Source organism: Bos indicus, chromosome 8 (assembly GCF_029378745.1).
Source record: "Bos indicus isolate NIAB-ARS_2022 breed Sahiwal x Tharparkar chromosome 8, NIAB-ARS_B.indTharparkar_mat_pri_1.0, whole genome shotgun sequence".
NCBI lineage: Eukaryota > Metazoa > Chordata > Mammalia > Artiodactyla > Bovidae > Bos > Bos indicus.
This window is the reverse complement of record NC_091767.1, coordinates 6,413,999-6,440,083: the sequence shown is the minus strand read 5'-3', so window position 1 is coordinate 6,440,083 and position 26,085 is coordinate 6,413,999. Positions and strand designations below refer to the sequence as shown.

Below are 26,085 nucleotides of genomic sequence, written 5' to 3'. Positions count from 1 at the left end.
AGAGTACCTCATAACTGGAGATTATGTATTCCTTACCGATTGCTGTTTTTCATGGTTGAAATGATTTCAAAATAAACATGGGCAAAGATAGTTTTTAAGGTGGAAAGAAGTTAGGAAAAGCTAGAGGTGAGCCTTTCTAGTGTAGAAAGAATGTGGCATGTCTATGTTGGTATGAGAGCAAATAGGGATAGGAGAGGTGTGTCTGAGAACAGAACCACGTTTGTGTGTTTGTTTTTAAGCATTATTAGATGTCAGGTTACATTCTTTCAGCACTATTGGATGCATATCACCAGAACAGATTTTGTCAGTGAACCAAATAAGCTTATTAGACGTGAAAGGTATAGGCTTCAGGGTTTATTATTTTGGCTTTGACCCACTGTAAAATTGCCTATGCTTCTTCCAATTTTGAAAGATGTTGTCAATCCTTAGTAAAGCATTGTTCAAGTTTATCTTTTAAACTTCAGGTGCTTAGCACTAGCCAGTGTAAATTTTCAAATTGTAGATTTGGCTTTTAAAATGTTGCTCCCTATCAGGTTAACATACTTCGTTTGTAGTAGAATATAGCCAATTAACTAATGTACTTGTAGGCCCTTAGATGTCTGCCAAATTTTAAACAGGTGCTTGCAAAAATAACACAGTTGAAATACTTCATTCATAAAAAATATTTTATGGTAATAACTAGATAAGCTAAGCCATGCATCATAATTTATTATACCTCTGATCAGTTTAATAGGGAATGTTTTGTGCTTTTGAATAGGTTAAAAATAATTATTTTCCTTACTTCAAGTATGCTGCTAAGTCACTTCAGTCGTGTCCGACTCTGTGCGACCCCATAGACGGCAGCCCACTAGGCACCCCCGTCCCTGGGATTCTCCAGGCAAGAACACTGGAGTGGGTTGCCATTTCCTTCTCCAATGCACGAAAGTGAAAAGTGAAAGTGAAAGTCGCTCAGTCGTGTCCAAGCAATGAATTACCAAGAAATTATCTTTACTTTGATCACAGAGCATTGAAGTTAGTCATTCAAATTCACAAATTTATCGTTCATTACTTAACCAATGGCTATATACAAGTCTGTTTTTTCCCCCTACATTTTGATTCAGATTTGAAAATTGAGGGTAATCCATTGGCTGATATAATAATGTGTCAAAATCATTAATATGAAGTCTGTGGATTATTTGTCTACCTCATGTTGCATTTTCATTGATTATTTTACTTAATATTTTAAAACAACTTTAGTGAATACATCCACTTCTAGAAATTTATGTTCCCCATTTATTTTTTTTTCCTCATGGTTTTGTTTTTCTGATATTTATTGACATAGATTCTATGGTAAAACTTGAATGAGTTTATATTCTATTTAGGGTAAATGTTTTTATGATGGAGAGATGAGAAAAGACATTTGGTTTCAAGTTTAGGCAGCAGGTTTGGTTTAGGTCTATGATCAGCAATTTGTGTATTCTGCAAGAACAGGTTGCAGAGGATTTCATAAGCTATTTGAAAGAAGGAACATGATTTCAGCAGGTGAGCCATGCTTGAAGAACCCCTGTTTGCTTATGCTGAGCAGTAATTTGTAGGAGTCACGAACATAGGGAAAAGACACAGAAAGGATAGATGCTAAATACACACGTACATGCACACACACGTCCATCTCTATCACCTCTTCATTTTGTTTTAATTTTTCGGATATTCTCATCTTTAGAGGATCACAGAATTTTATAGCTAAAAGAGAACTTAGAGATCATCAAGTTCAAAACTCTCTTTATAGGTGAGGAAAGTGAAACTTCGAGTATTGTGCCTTGTATTCACAAGTTGAAGGAGCCTGAATAATGCACACATTTTGTGTTAGTCTGTTTTCACTGTTAGATGTTTTCTCATCTCACTTCTGACTTTTCTATTGGCAGCTGTCAGTATTTATTTTATTTTAGAGACTTCCCTGGCCCTCCAGTGGTTAAGACTTTATGCACCCAATGCAGGGGTCACAGGTTGGATCCCTGGTTGGGGAACTAAGATCCCACATGCTGCAGGGCATGGCCAAAAATAAAATTAAAAATATATTTATTTTGTTTGATACTTTGTCTTTATTTCTTTAAAAGTATGTCAGTAACAATGACAGTTTTTGTTTTGTCTTTTTAATTCCACAACTCTGATAAGAGTGGCCTTGTGGTCAGTGGGCATGGAGTGTGCTGTGCCCTGAGGGTTGGGAATGTGCTGCCATGACCACTGCTGATACAATTGGGTCGAGTAAAGAGTGCAGTCAGTGCAACTAAAAAATAATGCTGGTGAGAAATTCAATAAATTTATTTTACTCAAAAATTAAAACAGACAGTGGAACATCTCTCTGCAAAAGAAGCTGAAGAAATAAGTGAAATTGAATAAGCCCCCAATTCTCTGCTTTTTGGTTACATTTTAAGTGACATATCTTAATTTTTACACTTGTTTAGATACCATTTGGTAACATTCATTATAGAATCAAATTAAACAACAGGATAAAAAACCTTCAGAAAACAGTGATATTGTAAATCTTTTTTGATTTAAAAAAAACTACAAATGGTATGCCTTTTACTAACAAAAAACTGCTCTTGCAGGACCAGATCTTTAAATTTAATGAGTGGGTTTTTTTTTTTTTTTTTATGTGTTTAATGTACCCTGTGACCTCTTAGTACTTAGCTATTTCCCTTTTCTCCTTAGAAGGACCTCCTTGTGGACTTACCCTCCTTCATTTCTCTACAGTTGTTGCCTTTCAAATTTAGAAGTGTGCTTGGTTATCAGGTTTTTTTTTTTCTTTTCTTTTTCCCCCCTCTCCTCAGTCTGTTTTAAACTACCTTGGTGGTCTGTTCTTTTGGAAAAAGAGAAATAAATGCTGGGGCTGCCAATTTGGTTATAAATGTGGAAAATATTTTCTCACAGAATCTCCCATGTTCTTATGCAATCACATGATAACACTTAGAAAGTAACTAAAAATCTGGTTACTTCCCAGTTGGAAAAAAATTTTGAAAATTTCCAAGGCAATATAAAGGAGTGAATTTCCTCATTTGGTACACAGAGTTTTAGATCTTTATGTGAAATAGGAAATTTCTTATTTGTAAATCCAACTATTTAGACATTTAAGAAATATTGAAAAGTAATGATTTATAATGAGTATTTAAAGTAGCTCATTCATGTCGCTCAACACAGACTGGTGATTTAACACTGCTTACTCAGGAAGACACTTTATAGAATCTCCTTTGCTTCAAATGAAAATGTTTAAAGCAGAATGCTTTTTTGAGACCTCCAGACTCCTTTGTGTTCTTCCCATCTTCCCCTGCGTGTCATCCATCCATCTAAATGGTGTATGAACCATTCTTTATCACATATATTGTTTCCATAGCATGTGCTGTTTGAATCCTTAGTGCCATAGAATTACTGAAAGCAGTAGAGCAGTGTGTTCCTTTAGAATAATACTTTATTTGATGTTTAACTTGTTACATAGGGATGTTTTGATTAAAGATGATTAATATACTTTATAGATAATTTTATATTAGATGTACCAGTAGGTATTAAAAGCAATCTTTAGCATTCTTTTGTGGAAAAGTTCTACTTTTTTGAAAAGAGAACAAGATATTACAATAACAGAAAAGTATTGTTCTCAGAAATGTTAATAATTAACTTGATAGAGCTTTTGGTAATTAATATAATCTATGCTGCCTTCTAAGTGGAAGTGCCTTTGTGCTGTTACAACAGTTACATTTAGACTGCCACTGTATCTCTTTTTTTTAAAAAATGAAAATTATATCTAAAATATGTCAGAAAAGTTTCTCAGATTTTTGCATTAGAGAAAAGGGAATGAGTCAGGATATACATACTGCTTGACAATTAAAAGATGCCTTTATATATTCAATATATTATCTCAGTTAAGACTGATAGCAATCCTGTAATATAGATAGGAGTGATTTCCTGCATTTTGTAGGAAACCAAAGATCAGAAACCTTGTTTGAAATATCTGAGGTCACACAGCATATTGTGTAATTGGAACTCCAACTTTAAATTCACTCTCCAAAATAACTGTGTCAAAAAAACCTGCACAGTTCTCTCATGCAGACCTCATATAGGCCACATTCTCTAGTCTCAGCATAATAAAACTAGACATTAATTTTAAAAACCAGAAGGCCTAAATAATTAGATTAAAAAAAGAAAGAGCTCTTCTAAATTATTTGGTCAATGTGTAAAAAAAAAGTACTATTGTTATTGTCACTGTTATTTTAATAGAAATAAGGATAGTAGTTAGGAGATTAAACAACTGATGGTTTTTAAAAATATTTTTAAAATATTTTAAAGAAATTATATCATTATTCTCACAAATTTGAAATATTATAAAATTATTATATTGTAACTTTTAACATTATTAATATTATAAAATTATCTCCAGCAATCAAAATTAAATCACATTATTTCCTGTACTTTGATTTTTAATGAGTAAACCACTTTTAATGTAGTTTGCATTTATTCTGTTTATTAGACCCAGGAAGAGGCACACATCAATTCTTTTGTATTTATACCTCCACTCGATTATTGATGTATCCTAAGTAAATAGCCTACACATTAATATAATTTGTATGCTTACAGATTTGTATTCCTTGATTCTCTCTTCTTTTGATCTGTATAGTGTGTTCCACAAAGTCAGAGGTGATTCAGAGGTCATAGAGTTTTAATAATTAGTTGGATTTCCTTAAATCTAAAATAGTTACTATTTGTCAAATGTCACTAGACTTGCTGTGTCCTTGGTCACCCTCTTTAGAGTGTTTATTAGAGTGTCTAGTTATTTAAAGAACTTTATTGTGGCATCATTTAGATATAAAATTCACTTGTTTTAAGTGTACAGTACTCTGCCTCCCACCTTTTTTAGTTAATTGTAGATACACATGCAGTTGTGAGAAATATAGCAAGAGATCTCTTGTACACTTTGCTTAGTTTCCCTGGGTAGTGTGACATATTACAAAATCATAATATACTGTCATAACCAGGATATTGAAATCAACATATCTCACCTATCTTATTCAGAATTCTGCAGTTTATTTTTGCTCACATGTGTATGTGCATGTATGAGATTCTGAGCAGATTCACATATCTAGTACCACAGTCAAGACACTGAACAGTTCAAACACCACTGGGACGGATCCCTGGTGCTGCCATTTAAAACTACAGCCACTTCCCTTCTGGATAGTGATGCTGAATGTCTATCATGTAATTATGTACAATTTGTATATCCTCTTTGGCAAAGTATCTGTTCATGTCTTATGTCCTTTTTTAATTGAATTGTTTGATTTTTTTTTTTTGCTGTTGTGTTTGAGATATTTTCTCTCCATCTGTAGCTTGTGTTTTTGTTTTCTTCATATGGACTTTTCAAAGAGCAAATGTTTTTAATATCGATGAGGTTGACTTTACCAACTTTTATAGTTTGTACTTTTGATGAACTCTTTGCCTAGATGTAGACCCCTAAGATCTCCTTCTCTATGTTTTTCTAAAAGTTGTATTCTTTTATTTTATTTTTTAACTTTACAATATTGTATTAGTTTTGCTATATATCAACGTGAATCCGCCACAGGTATACACATGTTCCCCATCTTGAACCCTCCTCCCTCCTCCCTCCCCGTACCATCCCTCTGGGTCATCCCAGTGCACCAGCCCCAAGCATCCAGTATTGTGCATCGAACCTGGATTGGCGACTCATTTCATATATGATATTATACATGTTTCACAGCAATCAGAGCAGAAAAAGAAATAAAAGGAATCCAAATTGGAAAAGAAGAAGTAAAACTCACTGTTTGCAGATAACATGATCCTCTACATAGAAAACCCTAAAGACTCCACCAGAAAATTACTAGAACTAATCAATGAATATAGTAAAGTTGCAGGATATAAAATCAACACACAGAAATCCCTTGCATTCCTATACACTAATAATGAGAAAACAGAAAGAGATATTAAGGAAACAATTCCATTCACCATTGCAATGAAAAGAATAAAATACTTAGGAATATATCTACCTAAAGAAACTAAAGATCTGTATATAGAAAACTGTAAAACACTGGTGAAAGAAATCAAAGAGGACATTAATAGATGGAGAAATATACCATGTTCATGGATTGGAAGAATCAATATAGTGAAAATGAGTATACTACCCAAAGCAATTTATAGATTCAATGCAATCCCTATCAAGCTACCAATGGTATTCTTCACAGAGCTAGAACAAATAATTTCACAATTTGTATGGAAATACAAAAAACCTCGAATAGCCAGAGCAATCTTGAGAAAGAAGAATGGAACTGGAGGAATCAACCTGCCTGACTTCAGGCTCTACTACGAAGCCACAGTCATTAAAAGTTGTATTCTTTCATGTTTTGCATTTTAAGTCTATGATCTAGTCTGATGATTTTTTGAAAGATGTGAAATTTAGATAAGGTTGATCTAATTCAGTTTTGCTTGTTGTTTACCATTTAAAGATTCATTCAGTCAACAAATATTGCTGAGTGCTTTGTAGGTCTGAGGCACTGTGTTTGGTACTGGATTTTTCCTCGTAGCCTATTGGGTTGAATCATTCCCCCGTCTTAGTACTTACAGGCAGTTCTTACTCTACATGGTACCATGTAAACTGAAATGTGTGCTTTTTAGAACCATGGCCTTGCTATGCAAAGTCCCATAGAACTGTTATTCAGTAGTTAGCATGGTCCTGTATAAGAACTACCTGTATATATATTTTAATTTGTATTTCTTACAGTAATAAAGCACAATATGATAGGTGAGTTCCAAAATTATTGTTGTCTTAAGGAACATATGTTTGAGTAATTCATATTTTATAATCAAGAAATATGCTTAAAAATACAGATCTCAACAGTTGTAAATTGATTTCAGAGATCTAAGAAATTAGCATTCTATACATAAAGCTGTTTATAATTCAGGTTCCTAGGAATGTGAAAATGTCATAAAGATCTATAGTAGAAATTTCCTGTTAATTAATTTAGTTTGTGATACTGCAAAAAGGACTTTTGATATATTGAATCTTCCCATGAAGTCATAAAGTTTCCATTTCTAGAAATATATCTGTAGTGATTAAAGATGATGATAGTACTGATACTGAACTGCCAAAATGGTCTCTCTCTTATCACTGACTGATGACTATATACTTGACTTTATTTGTCAAACTGTGTCAATCTAAGCAAAGTTAGTTTCTTCTAACTTTATATATTTACTAGATGTTAGTTTTCTTTCTCCTAGCAAAAGTAAATGGCATCTCCAAATTCACAGATCCTAAGTTCATGAAATTTAGAACCAGGATTGTAACTGTTCAGATCATTATGTCTAGAATAATCAGGTATACTCTGAAATGGAAGAACCAAAATAAGAGTTTCTTTTAAAGGGGGTTGAATGGTGACTACAAAACTACCTGTGATGGTAAATTACCTATATATTAGGTTCTCTTAACCCCTCTAAGTTCTTTGGAGTAAGAGTTATTCACTGTTTTCCTGATGAGGAAAATAAGGACCACAGACTATAGTCTAATCAGATTCTGTGTAGGCGTTTGAAGTAGATCTTTTTTCACATCAAAGCCTATGTGCTTTCCACAAGAACAGTAGCTTGAAAGAGAAACTGCAGCTGGAAGCAACGGTGGAGGTAATAAGCAGCTGCAGAGGTAAAAGAGATGAGAGTTAGTGATGAAGAAACACGGTAAATTGTCTTTGCCAGTTCTGCACATAGGGCTCAGCAGTTAGGAATAAAAGCTTTGGACTCAGACCTGAGTTTGAATCTTTAGTTTACCACTTGTCAGCTCTGAGATTTTGGTCAAAGTTGCTTAACATCTCTGAGTCACTATTTCCTCAGCTGTAAAATAGGTAGAATAATATCTAATATCTACCTGTTAAGGTTGTTTTGAGGACAGAAATGGCATAATGCAATTAAAGCTTCCACAGTGCTTGGCACAGAGTAAGTATTAAATAAATTGTGGTTTATAGTACAAAAACAATATTATTTGTATTTAAATATATTTAAAATATTGTGTACATAGTATTACACACAAAAGGAGGGAACACAGCCAGTAATCCCAAGCCTTAAATCTGCTCACACAAAATTAAAGGGTTTTCCCTTCTACTTTCATTAAGAAACATTTCTTCTCCCTTTAAATAAAACATTTTTATCACAAATGGCAAAAATAATTGTTACTGTTTTAATGTTTGCCTTGACAAGGGTCACTTACTACTCTTAAACCGTGATGCTGAACTTTTATCTCCTTAGTGATGGTTTTCAGTCTGTATGACACTAAGCTCAAAGAACAGTACTTCATAAACTTCAGTTCAGTTCAGTCTCTCAGTCGTGTCCGACTCTTTGAGACCTTATGAATCGCAGCATGCCAGGCCTGCCTGTCCATCACCAACTCCCGGAGTTCACTCAAACTCATGTCCATCGAGTCGGTGATGCCATCCAGCCATCTCATCCTCTGTCGTCCCCTTCTCCTCCTGCCCCCAATCCCTCCCAGCATCAGGGTCTTTTCCAATGAGTCAACTCTTTGCATGAGGTGGCCAAAATACTGGAGTCTCAGCTTCAGCATCAGTCCTTCCAATGAACACCCAGAACTGATCTCCTTTAGGATGGACTGGTTGGATCTCCTTGCAGTCCAAGGGACTCTCACAAGTCTTCTCCAACACCACAGTTCAAAAAGCATCAATTCTTCGGTGCTCAGCTTTCTTCACAGTCCAACTCTCACATCCATACATGACCACTGAAAAAACCATAGCCTTGACTAGACGAACCTTTGTTGCAAAGTAATATCTCTGTTTTTCAATATACTATCTAGGTCGGTCATAACTTTCCTTCCAAGGAGTAAAGGTCTTTTAATTTCATGGCTGCAGTCACCATCTGCAGTGATTTTGGAACCCCCCAAAATAAATAAAGTCTGACACTGTTTCCACTGTTTCCCCATCTATTTGCCATGAAGTGATGGGACCAGATGTCATGATTTTCGTTTTCTGAATGTTGAGCTTTAAACCAACTTTTTCACTCTCCTCTTTCACTTCCATCAAGAGGCTTTTTAGTTCCTCTTCACTTTCTGCCATAAGGATGGTGTCATCTGCACATCTGAAGTTATTGATATTTCTCCCGGCAATGTTGATTCCAGCCCAGCGTTTCTCATGATGTACTCTGCATAGAAATTAAATAAGCAGGGTGACAATATACAGCCTTAACATACTCCTTTTCCTTTTTGGAACCAGTCTGTTGTTCCATGTCCAGTTCTAACTGTTGCTTCCTGACCTGCATATAGGTTTCTCAAGAGGCTTAAACTTAGTGCATATCAAACTCGGTTATTTTCCAATTTCACATGCTTGGATTCCTTAATCAGAAGATTTCTGTTTACAGAAAGGTTGTGAGATCAATAAAAATAATTGGTGCATACCTTTTATCCTGGTAGCTCAGACAGTAAAGAACCTGCCTGCAATGCAGGAGACCTGAGTTCGATCCCTGGGTCAGAAAGGTCACCTGGAGAAGGAATGGCAACCAACTCCAGTATTCTTGCCTGGAGAATTCCATGAACAGAGGAGCATGGCGGGCTACAGACCATGTGGTCACAAAGAGTCAGACAGGACTGCCAGACTAACACTTTTCACCTTTTACTCAGATTCACAAATTTTAAACATTTTGCAACATGCTTTAACATTCTCTCTGTGTGGAGATTGACATTCCTGTTTTTCTGAACCATTTGAGACTAGGTTGTATATGTTATGCCTTAACAATTCAGTATTTTTCCTAAGAACAAGAATATATTAAAAATTCATTTGGGTTTTTCTTTAACATCTAACATTACAAGCTTTTTGGCCAACCCAATATTCTGGCAAAGCCACTACACAGTTATCAAATTCATTAAAGTTAACATTGATGTAAGTATTTTTACCCAATCTTAGGCTGTATATCTAGTTTTTTAGTTATTCCAATAATGTCCTTTATAGCACTTTTTTTCCGTATATGATCCAGTCCACACATTGAATTTAGATGTCATGTTTTTCAGTCTCCTTTAGTCTGGAATTATTCCTTTCTTCAGCTTCATGGCATTGGCAATTTTGAAAGAAAAAAAAAAAAAAGATTGTAGACTCGGGTTTCTCTGATATTCCTCATGATTAGATAAAGGTTATACATTTTTGGCCAAAATACTGTATAATTGTTATGTCCTTCTCAGGGTCCAGAGGCACATATGTTCAGAGGCAATATGTCTGTTTGTCTCTTATTGATAAAAGTTAAGTTTGAACACTTGGTTAAATACTATCTGATTTCTTAATTTCTTTTTGTAATTAATGAGTAATTTGTAGGGGCAGATACTTTGAGACTCTGTAAACTTTCCATTCTTTATCAAACTCCAGATTCAGCACTCATTGATAATTCTTGCCTGAATTATTTTTTCTATGATTATAGTAAAATGATAATTTTTCTAACTCCTTGTTATTCAGAATTTTACTATAAGGAAGAGCTTTCCTCTCTTCTTTATGTGTTTATTGATCATCAATGCAGACTCACTCATGGATTCTTCTTTATGTGATAATTGGAGTATCATTCTATAAGTTTTATTACTAAAGTGAAAGTCGTTCAGTAGTTTCAGACTCTTTGCGATCCCATGGACTATGCAGTCCATGGAATTCTCCAGGCCAAAATACTGGAGTGGGTAGCCACTTCTCCAAGGGATCTTCCCAACCCAGGGATTGAACCCAAGTCTCAGGTCTCCCATATTGTAGGCGGATTCTTTACCAGCTGAGCCACAAGGGAAGTCCAAGAATACTGGAGTGGGTAGCCTGTCCCTTCTCCAGCAGATCTTCCTGACCCAGGAATTGAACCAGGGTCTCCTGCACTGCATGCAGATTCTTTACCAACTGAGCTATCAGGGAGCTATTTATTATTGTTTATTATATAGAGAGCTATGTATTACCAAAAGGCTCATCATTTTCGCTCTGTAAAAATATGATTTTGTCTAAACAAATGAGCTAACATTTTAAAATTATCTGTGAAGTGAACTCTGTATGTAATATTTAATACACCAGCCCTTTGAACTGTGTGTATTACTATTATATTATATGTACATTATCACCTTTAATATGACAGAACCAGAGCTTAGACTGCATGTGTGTGTTAGTCGCTCAGTCATGTCCGACTCTTTGCGACCCCATGGAATTTCCTTCTGGAGTGGATTGAAGTGGAGTGGGTTACCATTTCCTTCTCCAGGGGATCTTCCCAACCCAGGGATCAAACCCAAGTCTCCTGCATTGTGGGCAGGCTCTTTACTGTCTGAGCCATAGGGGAAGTAAATTCCCCAGAGTCCTGTAAGTGCTGACCAGTGGAGTCAGGACTTGAACTCAAGTGTCTGTTCAGCATCAGAGTCCTCAATACCATGCTCCCTCTGTGACTTGCTTCACAACTTCTGCAATGGATCTCATGTCTTTTTTAGTTTAATCACTTTTCTGACAGTTCCATCCACATGCCACACACCTGTTACCCTAAGGAAGACTGTGAGTAGGATGGAGCACTGTGGACACCCTTTCCTTTCTCCAAAGGAGAAATTTATGATATTGATCCTTCTCAAGTGATTTATCATGCTGCGTTCTTCCCCAGAATCCAGAACTGCTTTAAAGGGAAAAAGACATCCCACAATGGTAATTTGCAATATTATTTAGCAGTAGAAGGATAGAAAATGCAGTTTTCTTTGTCTGAATCATGTGTATATGTGCCTCAAACCTCCACCCTCCCCATTAACTTTTTTTTTTTTTAATCCTAAGAACCATCTGCTGGCTTTCCCTCTTTTCTACCTGCTGGATGCTTTCTGAGTTCCTTTATCCAGTGCTCTATTTAAATGATCCCATTTAAGTCCAGAGCCTAGGGAAATCACCCTGATTCTGCGTTCCCTAGCAACATCCCTGAGAAGAATAACAGCTGCCTAACCATATGCCACCATAAAGAGGTAGGGAAGTACATACAAATTGACATTAGATGCCTTAAATCTTGAGACTTCAGACATCATAGTCATCATATTTGATTATTTACCTTTGGTAGTACAAGTGCAAAAGAGAAGAATAAATATAATTATCTAAAATGACAACAGATATACTGTGATGAGCTTAGCAGTCAGTTCAATTTCTAGATATGTTCTTGCTAAGATCAGCAGAGAAATGGCTATGATAAAATTTTTTAAATGTTTATGAGTCATGTCAAAATTAAGCTGTACTTATGTTGTAATATGATAGCATATTTAAACCTTAAGGAAACTTAAAGTTCCTTCCAAATTTTTTGTTGATATTCTGTGCTTTTTTCATTGTTAATTTATTGTCTGTGGTTTTGCTTCTTCAGAATGTCTTATAATTGAAATCACACACACGATGTAGCCTTTTCAGATCAGCTGCTCTTACTTAGTAATATATATTTAAGTTTCTTCTGTGTCTTCTCATACCTCATTTCTTTCTAGCACTAAACATTCCTTTGTCTGGATATATCACAGTAAATTTATCCATTCACCTATTCAAGGACAATTTGGTTGCTTACAAGTTTCGGTAATTATGACTAAAGCTACAGGTCCACGTGCAGGTTTTTGTATGGACGTGAGTTCTCCACTTATTTGGGTAGATACCAAGGAGCATGAATGCTGAAGCATATGGTAAAAGCATGTTTATTTTTGTAAGAAACTGTCAAACTGTCTTCCAAAGTGACTGTATTGTTTTGAGTTTCCACATCTTTCCAATATTTGGTGTTATCAGTTTGGTATCTCAATCATTCTAATAGAAAATAAGAATTTAATTATTATAGCTTAAGTACTACTTTAGGAACTGCTACCATAATGGTAATGTGTGTTATAAAGAGGAAAAGTTACTACCTTTTGTGGTTTCTTTGAAAAAACAAATTTTCCTACATTTAAAAATTATTAATATGTTCCTTCTCTCTATACCTCCCCCTTCCCCCCCCACCCCCCACCTCACCCAATCTCTTTATAGCTTAAGCTTTTGGATTTCCAAGGACGAAGAGTGAAAAATTATCCTGGACTGTTTTTCCTGTTTTAATCAACAAGTAGTCATTATCCAAAAAATAACCAACAATTCAGTAAATATACATGCTTTTTTAAATATTGAAAAAATAGCCTTTGATATTCTTTCAAATTCCATTCAGTTTTCAAATTTATTTGAAATATTTCAATTTTCAAAAATTATTCCTGATAATTTTCAGAATTTCTGGTCACCAATAGTCTGGCGGAGGGGTTGCTTTTTTTATTTTGATTACTACTCTTTATTGTAAACAGCCAATTAAAACAAAGCCATATTTTAAGGTTAGGTCATGCAATGAAATTTAATGATTTTGAACAAAAACCGGTTTCTTCCTCCAAATTTTTAAAACTCATACACATTAGTAGAAAAATTGGGTTTTTAAAACAGGAATATTTTATTTGTAAAAGAGATCTTGGAAATAATTTATGTTAGTTAAAAACACTTCCTGGTTTCATTTTTCTCAATGAATTTATTTGCCCTGGGAAAGTTACTTATTTGCAAAACCAAATGAAATGGAAAGGCTAGACCAGTAGCCTTCTAAATATTTGCATATAAGGAAGTCTGGTATTTGTAACAGATAAAGGTAGAACTGCTCTGGTGGGAGGTGGAGTGGAGGCAAGAGAGACTGGACCACCCCTCCCTTTCTCCTGCCTTTTCCCAGGGACCTCTGAGGAGTCCATAGGACCATATGGAGAAGAACTGGAAAATTGATTTCAAGATTTGTATTTAAAGCAGCAACAGAACCAAATAGTCATCACTGAGCTCTTTATCGTGGAGTTCTAGGTGTCTAATTTATAAGATTTCTGAATTAGACTTCAGGGCCTATGTTACATTTTATTACAGCCTACAACTTAAGAGCAGACTGGCAAGAATTAAACGAAAAGCCTGTTTCACAGCTGTTATGCATCTGGGAATTTGGTTAAAAGGGGCTAGCTTAGCTTAGCCTGGGTTGTGATAAAAAGCAGTGTGTAGGGACCTTTTAAATGAAGTCCTGTGCTCTGATCAGAGTTGTATTTAATACTGGCCCATAAGTCCACATAATTATAATTTTGTAAGAGTCTTTAGGACGTCAGTAACTTTTAAATCTTACCTTGTGAAAAATGATTATGTCACCTGTGGATTTTAAAAGCAGTTAGCAAACTGAGATAAAGGTGATAATCAAACCAAATAGTTCTCCAAATCCAAGTTTCATACTTACAATGTTCTGACTGTTCTTTGTAATTTGCTATTCTATTTAATATGTTTTTAATGTTAAAACATGTTAATTCTGATAAATGAATGCTTCATGTAGACCTGTAGTACTGCAGGGAAAGGTGGATTACTTTCTTAATAGAGCCTTACTCCATTCTGGCTTTTCTCCCAGGCTTGCAGATGGGTCAGGGGCTGTGGAGAGTGGCCAGAAACCAGCAGCTACAGCAGGAAGGCTACGGTGAGCAAGGCTACCTCAGCAGAGAGCAGAGCAGGAGGGTGGCTGCCAGCAACATGTCTCACACCAGTCATCGCAAACACGTCCAGGGGGGCATCGACATATATCATCTTCTGAAGACAAGAAAGTCTAAAGAACAGGAAGGATTCATTAATTTGGAAATGCTGCCTCCCGAACTAAGCTTTACCATCTTGTCCTACCTGAATGCCACTGACCTCTGCTTAGCTTCCTGCGTTTGGCAGGACCTGGCCAATGATGAACTTCTCTGGCAAGGGTAAGTTCAACTTACCATATTTGACCCAGATATCACCAAGTATAACCTTGCCTAAATGCTTTTTTTTTTTTTGGAGGGTGGAGTGCTGCTTTTTTCCATTTTAATATTCCCATCAAACTTAATTTATGGTCCTATATTTAAACTTTGTAAAAAAAAGTTTATTTCTATGCTTATTAGAACAGGATTTAAATCTGGATTGTTCATTTCTAAGAGAAATGCTTCCTTTATGCCTATATCTCTGACTCTTGGATTTTTTTTTCCTTGATAAATTAAAGACTGGATTAGTTTTTGTATTTTAATTTAGGGGAGGTTCTGTTGCTTTTACATAGCTTAGTAATAAAAGTCAAAAGCTATGGGACTAGAGTAAAGAGGCTGCTAAAATGATAATTTTCTAAACAAGTTACTAAACTCCCTGTTACAGAATCATCTCATTTGGCTGGGAAAAAAAATGCAATGATATAAATTAACTATGAAGAAGATATTCCCATGTAAAAGTGAATATTCTACCCACTTTCCTCAGAAATTTTGATGTTATAGGCTGAGACAGTAACTTTCTTGTTTTCTTGCAAGCTCTCTCTCTCTCTGTGCGTGTGCGTGTAAAAGAGAGAGAAAAGAAGGAAATTTGGAAGTTTGAGTCAAAAATTAATAATACCAGAAAGTGAAACTATGGTATCCATCCAGAATTTTTTCGGAATTGTAACAAGATGAAAGGTTAGCTTTCAAATAATAACCAGTAGCTAATGCCCCTGAACAAAATTGGAAACAAGTGTCCCAATGTGTATTAATAGAAACAGTGTGTTTTGAGGTATTTTAAGTATTACAGATTTTGTAAAAAGTCATGTTTAGCTCTGATAGTAAAGAACCAGTGTTTTAAAGCAATATCCTAACATATACTAATCTTAGTGTTGCAGCTTTTCATTGAAGTATTAAAGTTACAGCATTACAGTTTCTCCCTCTGCCCAGCAGTTCCCCCACCCCCCACTCAATTATATTTCACAATGGAGCACATAGTTGTTTAATTCTGTTTAGACTCTTGGTTAGTACTGCAAGCTCGAGAGTAAGTTCCTTTGATTCAGATCCTGCCTCTACACAAATTAGCTGTGTGACCATGGGCAGCTTTTTTATGGTGTCTGTGTTTCTGTATCTGTAGTGCCAAATCATAGGATGGTTGTAAAGATTAAACAAATTAATACTATTAAAATGCTTTAAATAGTGCCTGGCATCTGTTAAGCACTTGGTAAATGTTAGCTGTTATCATTGTCATCATTTATGTTTAACTTCAGTGGGACTCGAATATTACCAATCTTTGTAATTCACATTTATTAAGTGTTGTCAGAATTGCTAAATTGAAGGCGTTTGTCTGTTTTACTCTAGTAAATAAATAAAGCAAGCATAAAATTAAGCAGTTTATACTTCAGAGCTGTAAAATCCAATTTTATATCATTTCATATCACTATTTTATCATGTACATACATCTTTAACTTAGAAGATTCAATCTGGTCATGTTTTCTCATCTGATTTTTATCATACTTACAGGCTGTGTAAATCCACTTGGGGTCACTGTTCCATTTACAACAAGAACCCACCTCTAGGATTTTCTTTCAGAAAATTGTACATGCAGCTGGATGAAGGCAGTCTCACCTTTAATGCCAACCCAGATGAGGTAAGTGAAGAATTTGAACATTTGTAACTGTTGAACTTAATTGCTCCAACATAATAAATTTGCAAGTAAAATTATAAGTCTCTTAACATGACTTTTGAATCACTGTGAAGCCCAGTGTTTGGAGTTATTGCTATATGACTTAGTCATTTCTTTCTTCCTTACTATGTCAAGTACTAATCTTGCAATCTGTTCACTTTGTATGGCAGCTTCCATGATGCGCATGCAGCCATCACCTACATTTGGTTGAGATACCACTACATTATCAGTTGAGAGCACAAAATATATTCATCAGACTTTACCTGCAGCATTTTCTTCATTTCCTTACTTCCACTTAGTTATGATTATCAGAGGATACAAAGGATATTTTTCTAGTTCGTGACACATCAAAATGTCTTTAAATAATGCCTTTAAAAATCTTAATCCCATGATAACATAGAAACAACTTATAGATTGTTATAAAATTGCATAGTTTTGCATTAATTATCTGATTCTTTTTTTTCTTAAGACAGTAAGCAAACACAAATAAAGAAGAGGGAGAGTGGGAGAATCAAAAAGCACTGCTTGAAATGAATTAATTATTTAATCCTTTCTTAACATATGAGTGATCAAAATGTGAAGATAGTTCTGTCACTGGCTCCCCTTCTCACCTATTCTTATTTCAATATATTCTGGAAAGGTTCAGATTTTTAGAAATGTTTCTTATTCTTATAAATCTAATAGAAATTACATAACACTCAGAACTATGACTTTTGGGTGGATCATTTAAGTCTTAGCCCCACAAATACAGTAAAGTATATATGTTATAAAGCAAATACATTATAAAGAACAGATATGTTATATTTGTTCTCTTCTTTCACCACTTTTATTTTCAATGAATAGAAGACATACTTTTAATGAAAGTAGAATGATTTATTAGAAGTTAAAGTTCAAAGTATACATTTAAAACCAGTATAATATTGATGTTGCCAGTTTAAACAGGTCATATGACTAGTGTTACAATAAGAAATATTTTGCATTAGTATCTTGAGTTAATTGAATGATGATTACTAGAAAATTGAGGCAGAGGGGTATGGTGTTTTACTCTAGATACGTGGGAATCAGGAAAGGCAGCTAGCTATTACAGGCCTGTCTTATTAGGACTAATTTATCAAGTCATACTGGCTCCAGTCATGAATTATGCCAATATTGAGCAAAACTGTCATCCCCAATTCATATCAGTTGCAAATATTACATTATAAGGAAAGTGTAACTCGGTAAGTACTGAGTTGTACCTTTGCAAAGTCAGAAAAGTTGGATATAACTGCTCATATTGATTATGGTAAGTAGTCATTCCTGCTAAAAGAGTACCATTTTTAAAATAAATTATAAAGCATCCTTTTTATGCAAAAATGAAAATATAGATAGGCCCTTATATACTAGAATATTATATGGGTAGTTTTAAATATCTGAATTGGAAAAGTTAGATGTCAAAATATGTTTCCATCTTTGCAGCTACATATATCAGACTATAGAGTTCTTTTGTACCTCCTCTAGAATATTTGCGGGGGCGGGGGGAGGGGGGCAGAGAAAAGAGGTAAGATTAAAGTCCTCTTTATCTGACAATAAACTATAAAAGTCAAATGTTTGCCTAAAGAGGGGATTCAAGTTACTAATTAAAAATAAGATTTTTAGATCTTCAGATTTTTACTTATCCATCCTACCTCCCATTATTATTGAGAGTTGGCTGTATTTTCTTTCTTTTACTCCCTGGCCTGATTCAAAGATATCCTGGAGCATTCCAGAAGTATTGAATTCACTGTTCTGAAAGGGGCACTTACTGTTGTCAGGCAGCGTGGAACTAAACCATTCAAAGTGACTTTGGTTCCAGAATTCTGCTTCTGTGCTTTTATGAACATCACCCAGGCTCTCAGCAAGCAGCTGTGGCCTAATAACAAAATAGAATTCTCTCTTTACCAGAGTACCCTTAGGACATAAGTAGGCATGGAAGGACACTGAAGTACACTTGTAGGTGCAGGGAAATGAAGAGAAGTATTTTAATTAATATTCCACACTTGCTTTCATTGACTGATAAATAATCAATGTCAGTTTGGTTGCTTAACCAACCAAAATATAATCAAAAGATCATCCTAGTAGATGTTTTTATACAGAACTCACCTACATGAGTCATATTTCATCCAGGTCTTAGAATGACTCTTGCCATGATTTTTTAGTGCTAGCAATCAGAAAGTACCTATGGAGGTTGATTATTTTTCCCCCTCACTGGAGCACTGTCATCAGATGTGTTATTTGGGTTTATTTAAGCCTGAGAAGTAAACTAATTACGTTTGATGTTATGTTTAAATGTAAGCGGTGTTTATTTTAAGTACCTGAGATAAGATGTATATAATTGTTCAATATTGTAATAAATCTACTTTTCCATAATTTCTAGTTCTGTACTTAACATTTTGATAGCAAGCATCATTAAAATATTATAAAAATAAGAATACTTACAGCCACAGGGAGCAAGATTCTCCAAAGGACATCGTTCATGTCACGGATATGGGTAACCAAACTCCACAGCAGCTGCTGGCAGTGGCTCATGGGGTGGGGGAGAACTTCTGCACAGTCTGTGGTACGATTGTCTAGCACGCTGCTGTTATATGCATGATGTTGTGATCTCAGCTGTTTGAAAGTCTTGATCTTGTGCATGAGCTTGTGTACCTTGTGGCAGGTGACCACATTCTAGTAAAGGAATGTGCTAAAAACCATCTGTTTACATTAGGCCATATTTCCCCTGCATGTACAAGTTATGTGTGTGATTTTATTCCCCAGCATTATTATAATAAAGTAATTTTACGTATCAACCAGTAACTTATTCCATTGAGTAATAAATGTTTTCTTGACAGTTATTTGTAAATTTAAAGGATGAAATTGGTAGTGAACATGGTTTAACTTTATAGGCTTATTTTTGTTTCTATATATGTTTATAAATTTTTAAAATAATACCCTCAGTAAAGTGAAGTCGCTCAGTCGTGTCCAACTCTTTGCGACCCCATGGACTGTAGCCCACCAGGCTTCTCTGTCCATGGAATTTTCCAGGCAAGAGTACTGGAGTGGATTGCCATTTCCTTCTCCAGGGGACCTTCCTGACCCAGGGATCAAACCCGGGTCTCCTGCGTTGCTGCTGCTGCTAAGTCGCATCAGTCGTGTCCGACTCTGTGCGACCCCGTAGATGGCAGCCCAACAGTTGCAGGCAGACGCTTTACCGTCTGAGCCATCAGGGAAGCACCAGTATCCTCACTGGGGTCAGGTAAAGAAGATTTTTTAAACACTGTATAAACACATTTTTCCTGTGTTCATGTAGAAAGAGCCACATGCATACAATTGTGTGTATTTTATAAGACAGATCTGGGATAACATCTATTATGAGAAACATTTTAAATTTTACCTAAGCATATATTTAGATGTAAATGTGTAAGCAAATTATTTTCAAGGGATCATCTTTTTGTTGTTGGACCAGCTAAAATACAAACAGGAAATTTGGAGGAGTTCTCCATTATAGAAAAGGACTTGGGTGTTTGTATTCAATTTTTACATTGTCTCATATATAAAATCTTACTTTTTTGGTCCAATATTCAGCACCAAAATGTTCACTGCCATGACTTCATACCATAGAAGCAATGATGAACAGTAACTATTTTCCTGGAGGTAGAAAACTCTGATATCATCAGAAAGTGCACATTTCCCAAATGTATTTTTTGGAATAATTATTCCATAAGATAATGGACATAGTCAAAAGATTTCCCAAGTCTAATAAATTTGATCATGATAAGTTACAGTTAGTTGGCTTATTTAAAGAATAACTTTTCAAAGCCTTTATAATATATTGATTCCCATTGTGAATATCTAAGAAGAAAGTGTTGTGAGTGAGTTTATTTGTCATAGTCTCTTTTTGGCGAGGTGGGGTGGAGGGCTATAAAGTAACATTCTGGGGAACACATTCTGAGGTATGCTAGGGTAGATTATCTGTAGTCTTACTCTGTGTGAATGTGTTTCTAAATGAATTAAATAAAGCTGGATTAAATAGTGGAAATACCCTTATTCACTGACAGCTATATGATGTTTATTTTACCTATAATCTCCTTTCCTATTTAAAAGTCTATGGATCTATAATTTTTTGTTCTCTTTCCTTTGGTCTGATAGTATTAATTACAAAAAAAAAATAATAAAACAGAGTTGAGTCTAGACAACCAAGAGCTTTATTCATGTTCTATATTTTGATTGTAGTCAAACATGTTAAGTTTGGAAAATAAGGGTAGGACATCAAACCTGATAGCAATATTGTATTCAAATAACAACCTGTAGACACTGATTAAGTATTTGTATCACTAACTTGGAACAGATCATTCATCAACATATCCTTGGTGTCTCATTCTCTACACTAACTCTATTAAATCTCCTGCACCAGGGGTATTCCCAGGGAAGATTGACAGGCCACAAAAGATGCTTTTTAGTTTGGCAAATGTACCGCTTTTGGGGGTTTTATCCCAGCTCTGCAGGCCTTGAAGTTTGACTTTATCTTTCCACTGAAGTTAGATCAGTCTCTCAGGAATAAACTTAAGCCATATAGTAGAACCTGAGCCAGTTTGACAGTCAGATGGGTGTACTTTAAACAGTGCCTCATAGCACAGAGAGAGAATGCTTAAGCTCTTAGCTAATGTCACAAACTAAAATATGTCTAGGAATGATTGGGTCCTCACTCCCCTTCACTGTCCTGCTCTACTCAGTACCACATTTTATAATGTACCTGTAGTACCCACTTTCCCTGTATGGTTCATCTAGGTGTTTTTGGCTTGAAAGAACAAAGAACCTAATAATGGTTTAAGCCGGATAAATTTATTTGCTTCAGAAGACACCCAGAATGGGTATCCCAAAGTTGTTTCAGTGATACAGTGGGAGCTCAATGTGTTGACTGGTTACCACTACTCAAGGCATCACATTCTCATATGAAAGTACCCTCAGCACAAAGATCAGCGGCAAACTCCTCATATTCCTTATGCTGATTAAGGAGAAAAAATTCTTTTCTGGAGCCTTCAGTATGCTTCTGCTCATTTCTTATGACCCAAACTGAATCACATGAACGCCTCTAGACCAGTGGAGAACAGAAGAGAAAGGGTTATGCTATTGGCTTAGACTTAACATGACTTAGCAACTGTGGCTGACATGCTAGAAGCAGTGAAAGAGCAAAACGGCCTTTGAGCAGGCTTCCAAGAGTCTGCAGCACTGTTTTCACTAGTGAGCCACTCGAAAAATGTGTGATTCTACTTCTCTTGTTCCTGGGGCTCTGCTGGTTTAGAGACATTAATAGTCAAGGCAAGAGTATTGACACCAGAGGCACAACAATGCAGATTGCTGGCAGAGACCACCCTCTCGCTGTTTTAGGTCCTCCTGCCACTGAACAAATAGACCTAAAGGGAGGAAGAAAAGGTACAAGCGTAGGTAATTATTCTGTGGTTGAAGTGACTATACTTAATTACCAGAAGGCAATAGTTACTGCTACACAGTGTGGAAAAACAAAAGAATATAAGCGGAACTCAGGAGATGTCTAGAGTTCCTTCCAGTTCCACTATATTCTATTGTGAAAGTTATTTTTTAAAAAATCCCTGTAGTCCTATATGGGTAGGATTTAAATCCCATCACTTAGATACCTCACTAGATAAAGACCCTCAACAGCCGAGAGCCCAGCTCCATTCCTCAGGAGTTGAGTATAGATTATCCCAAGCTAATCATGTTGCTTTCATTCCCTTTGGCTTCCATGACATCCATGTAGTCCAGTGCCAATCTATGAGACTGGAAGAAAGAATACTGTGTGCTGTATGTGCACGTGTGTACTTCTGGGCATGGGTGTGTAGCAATGTAGTGATAGAAATACCTCTGACCTCCTTGCAGCCATGTAGGTTGTTAACACACCCAGACAGACACACTGGAAAGAAAGAATTGGGTCTGTGTTCCGTGTGTGAGCCTAAAAATCCTAGAGCCTTAGTAATTTGGGACTTCTTATACAAGGCAATAAATCACTGGACATTTTTTGAATTGAGGTTCCTGCTCTTTGTAGTTAAAACATACTAATGCTACATAATCATTATCACCCAAACTCATAGGAGTTTGACATGTAATTCTGAACCAAGTTTTTCAGAAAAATAGACATTGCTGGTTCTCATTAGCAAATTAATTTTATCTCCAGTTTGCTGATGAGAGTTTATTTAGAGCAAAAAGAACTTGTTGACAATGAGAGGAATCCCTTACCAAATATACCTTCTCTATAAAATATGTATACTCAAAAGACCTAAAATGCTCTCATTCATTAGCAAAATCCCTTTACCTTGATCATTGTTAGAGTCAAAGTACAAAAAAACTCTGCCTCTCAGACACTGAATATTAATTAACCTCTGTCTGGATAACTTAATAACCTTCTACCTGATACAGCTAGTCAAGTCATACTAAACTTATTCACACATAACTAAACATTTAGTCATACTAAACATTAAAACTCTCTTAAGGTCAACATGATGTATATGTCAGTATGTGCATATGTATGTATGTTTCTGTTTCAATCTGATCTATTATGTGTTGGTTTTGTCTGGTGTCTACTAGATCAACTTTATTTTACACTTCGCCCTGACCATACTGTATCTTTGACCATCCTCCCATACCCTCCCCTGTCTCCAGGTCATTCCCTCACGTGGTTTAGAATCAGTCTGTAGAAGGACACTTATAGACTTGGCATAAACCTTTCAGAAGCTTCAGAGAAAATTAGTTTTCCAGGACCCTTTCTAGTCTGTATCTAATTGAAAAAGATTCAGGACTAGAGTATTCCACAGTTTATTCATCACCCAAACCACCTGATGGGCTTTGCTTTTGTTTTCCTCTGTATGTTATAGGAAACACTAATTTGCTACTGGAGTAAAAGCATACTGAAATTAATGCACAGTGTACTGAGAACTAAGAACTAGAGGAAAGAATAAAATTAGTATATTTTAATTATAATATTTTTGACACCGCAGCACTAATACTTCATATTTTAAAATAGGAAATGCTAAAAATGAGGGAGATTTTTTCTTTGTATGAATTTTGTTACCAATTTAGATAAATGTTCCTAGAAACTTTGCAGTATTGTATTTATATTTTAAATACATTTCCAAGAAAATTCTGTTTGCCTTTTATTTCCTTATTATACCCTATCCGACCACCTTGACACCTCTCCAGTGTTCTTCCTTATCTGATGTAACCAGTTTCACTGAAACTTGACATCGCTTTCTAGATTTAAGTTCTCAGCTTTACCATCAGAAGTAGTTGTCTCCCCTGAATGTCTTTCCTGAATTTGAAATTGTTGCTACCAATGTCACAGTAGATGTCACTCAAATATGACTGCTTTATCAGAAATTGAAAAGATAGTATTTCCTCAATTATTGGATGTCATCAGTTGCACACCATCTATCAATTTAATTGCAGCTTTGAAATATGGAAGTATTAAAGAAACACTATGCATTTTCAACCAGCTAGTTGTGGTGTACATTTAGCCGTAAGATTATGTAACATTTTTCCCTTTCACAAGATTTTTAAAGATACCTTCTATATAATAAAAGTCTTAAGATCTTTCTGAACCACTTATTAGCAGTTAAATATATCATTAGAATGACATGTCACTTTTTATTTTTGGAATAGTGATTTCAACCTTTACGAGTTTATAATTTGAGGTGTTTATGGTGCACCTATCTAATTCATAGGTTTTAGATACTTTTTTTTTCTTTTTTATGTTACGATTGTCTTTCCCCCCCCCCCCCCCCCGTTTGAATTATATAATCCTTACAAGTTTACAGCTTCTCTTGAAAGTCATCTGGAAGCTTTATACAGAAAGAGTTGAGCATTCATTCAACAAATATTTATTAAGTATCTCTCCACTTCCTAGGCATATGACTTTGGCCTTGTGCAAATTATTTACACCTTCTATGCTTCAATTTCCCCAACTCCAAAATGGAGATAATAATAGTATGTATATCATGGTGGTGTCATGAAGATTTAATGAAATAGTATGTGTTAAATGCTTAGTGCTCACCAAACTGTAGCTTTATTTTATACTAGAAGCACAACTGCGCACACCATAGTATCAGCAGCAGACCCTGCTCTAGGTTAGGGGTTCTTTGTCTCCTGGAACTTTTGGATTGTAGTAGATAAATATTTGACACCTGAGCAATGGTCCTTCATCAAGTATGTACCAGAAACACCACCAGCATCTTCTAGCTTTAGATAGTGATAAACTTTGCCTTTTATTTTGTTTTCTGACATGTGATGAGCAGTTTTTGCATATTTTAATAATAGTTAATGTTATTAACCAGTAACTTTTTGGTTCAGTGGTAGTGCTTAGTTTAATCTTTTAAAAGACATTTTAAGCAATAAATCGAGGTACATACAACATTATGCTCAAATTTAAACATGTTTGGACTGAAATAGTGGTAGGATGAACAGAGACTTCAATTACATGAAAAAGTATGCACATGTGATGACAGCAAAACTACCATTTAAACCCCAGCTTCTCTATTAATAAGATTTGGGTTTTTGAAAAATCTTTTTTTTTGTTATTTTAACGTCCTTTTAAAAGTATTCTCAGTCAGGAAAACATTTAAAAAGTCTTGTTTATTTGAAAATTGCTTCAGAGCTGTTAAAATATATTTATAAATGTATATTCCAGATAATATAAAATTGTAAGTTTTATTTATCAAAGTTTGTCATTTAAATAGCTACATATGTATGTGTGTATGTGTATTTCTATAATTGCACATATTGCAAGTAAAATGTTTGTGTGTGATTTTTATAAAGCAGGAATTCTAGACATAATATTAGTGCTTAAATGTGTCACTTTGTCATTAGTTTGAAGTGTTAGTACCCATACCTTAACCTAATAGAGATTTATCTCCATATTTTGATTAATGCTATTTTTTTCTAATTTACAGACAGATTAGAGATAGTACTTTTTCTAGAAGCTTACATAGCCTACCAGCAATTTTGTCAATATAATTACAATAATGATTGCTGTATTTAACTTTTAGTAGTAATTTGTCTCCTCTTATGGCAGAAAGTGAAGAAGAACTAAAGAGCCTCTTGATGAAAATGAAAGAGGAGGGTGAAAAAGTTGGCTTAAAGCTCAACATTCAAAAAACTAAGATCATAACATCTGGTCCCATTACTTCATGGGAAATAGATGGGGAAACAGTGGAAAACAGTGACAGACTTTATTTTTGGGGGCTCCAAAATCACTGCGGATGGTGACTGCAGCCATGAAATTAAAAGACAGTCCTTGGAAGAAAAGTTATGACCAACCTAGACAGCATATTAAAAAGCAGAGACATTACTTTGCCAACAAAAGCCTGGCTAGTCAAGGCTATGGTTTTTCGAGTAGTCATGTATGGATGTGAGAGTTGGACTATAAAGAAAGCTGAGCGCCAAAGAATTGATGCTTTTGAATTGTGGTGTTGGAGAAGACTCTTGAGAGTCCCTTGGACAGCTAGGGGATCCAGCCAGTCCACCCTAAAGGAAATCAGTCCTGAATATTCATTGGAAGGACTGATGTTGAAGCTGAAACTCTAATACTTTGGCCATCTGATGTAAAGAACTGACTCATTTGAAAAGACCCTGATGCTGGGAAAGA

At 35.3% G+C, this 26,085-nt stretch overlaps 1 protein-coding gene across 2 annotated transcripts in view; it reads left to right on the top strand.

Moving 5' to 3' along the window:
- FBXO8 (F-box protein 8) overlaps positions 1-26,085 on the top strand; it is a 39,448-nt gene that overhangs the window by 1,726 nt on the left and 11,637 nt on the right. The window contains exons 2-4 of one of the 2 annotated variants that reach the window (XM_070794384.1): positions 12,990-13,095; positions 14,401-14,737; positions 16,274-16,400. In XM_070794384.1, coding sequence (XP_070650485.1) covers positions 14,409-14,737; positions 16,274-16,400 — 456 coding nt within the window. In that variant the 5' untranslated portion in view covers positions 12,990-13,095; positions 14,401-14,408. The remainder of the gene's footprint in view (positions 1-12,989; positions 13,096-14,400; positions 14,738-16,273; positions 16,401-26,085) is intronic. The other variant, XM_019965787.2, reaches the window with a different exon arrangement.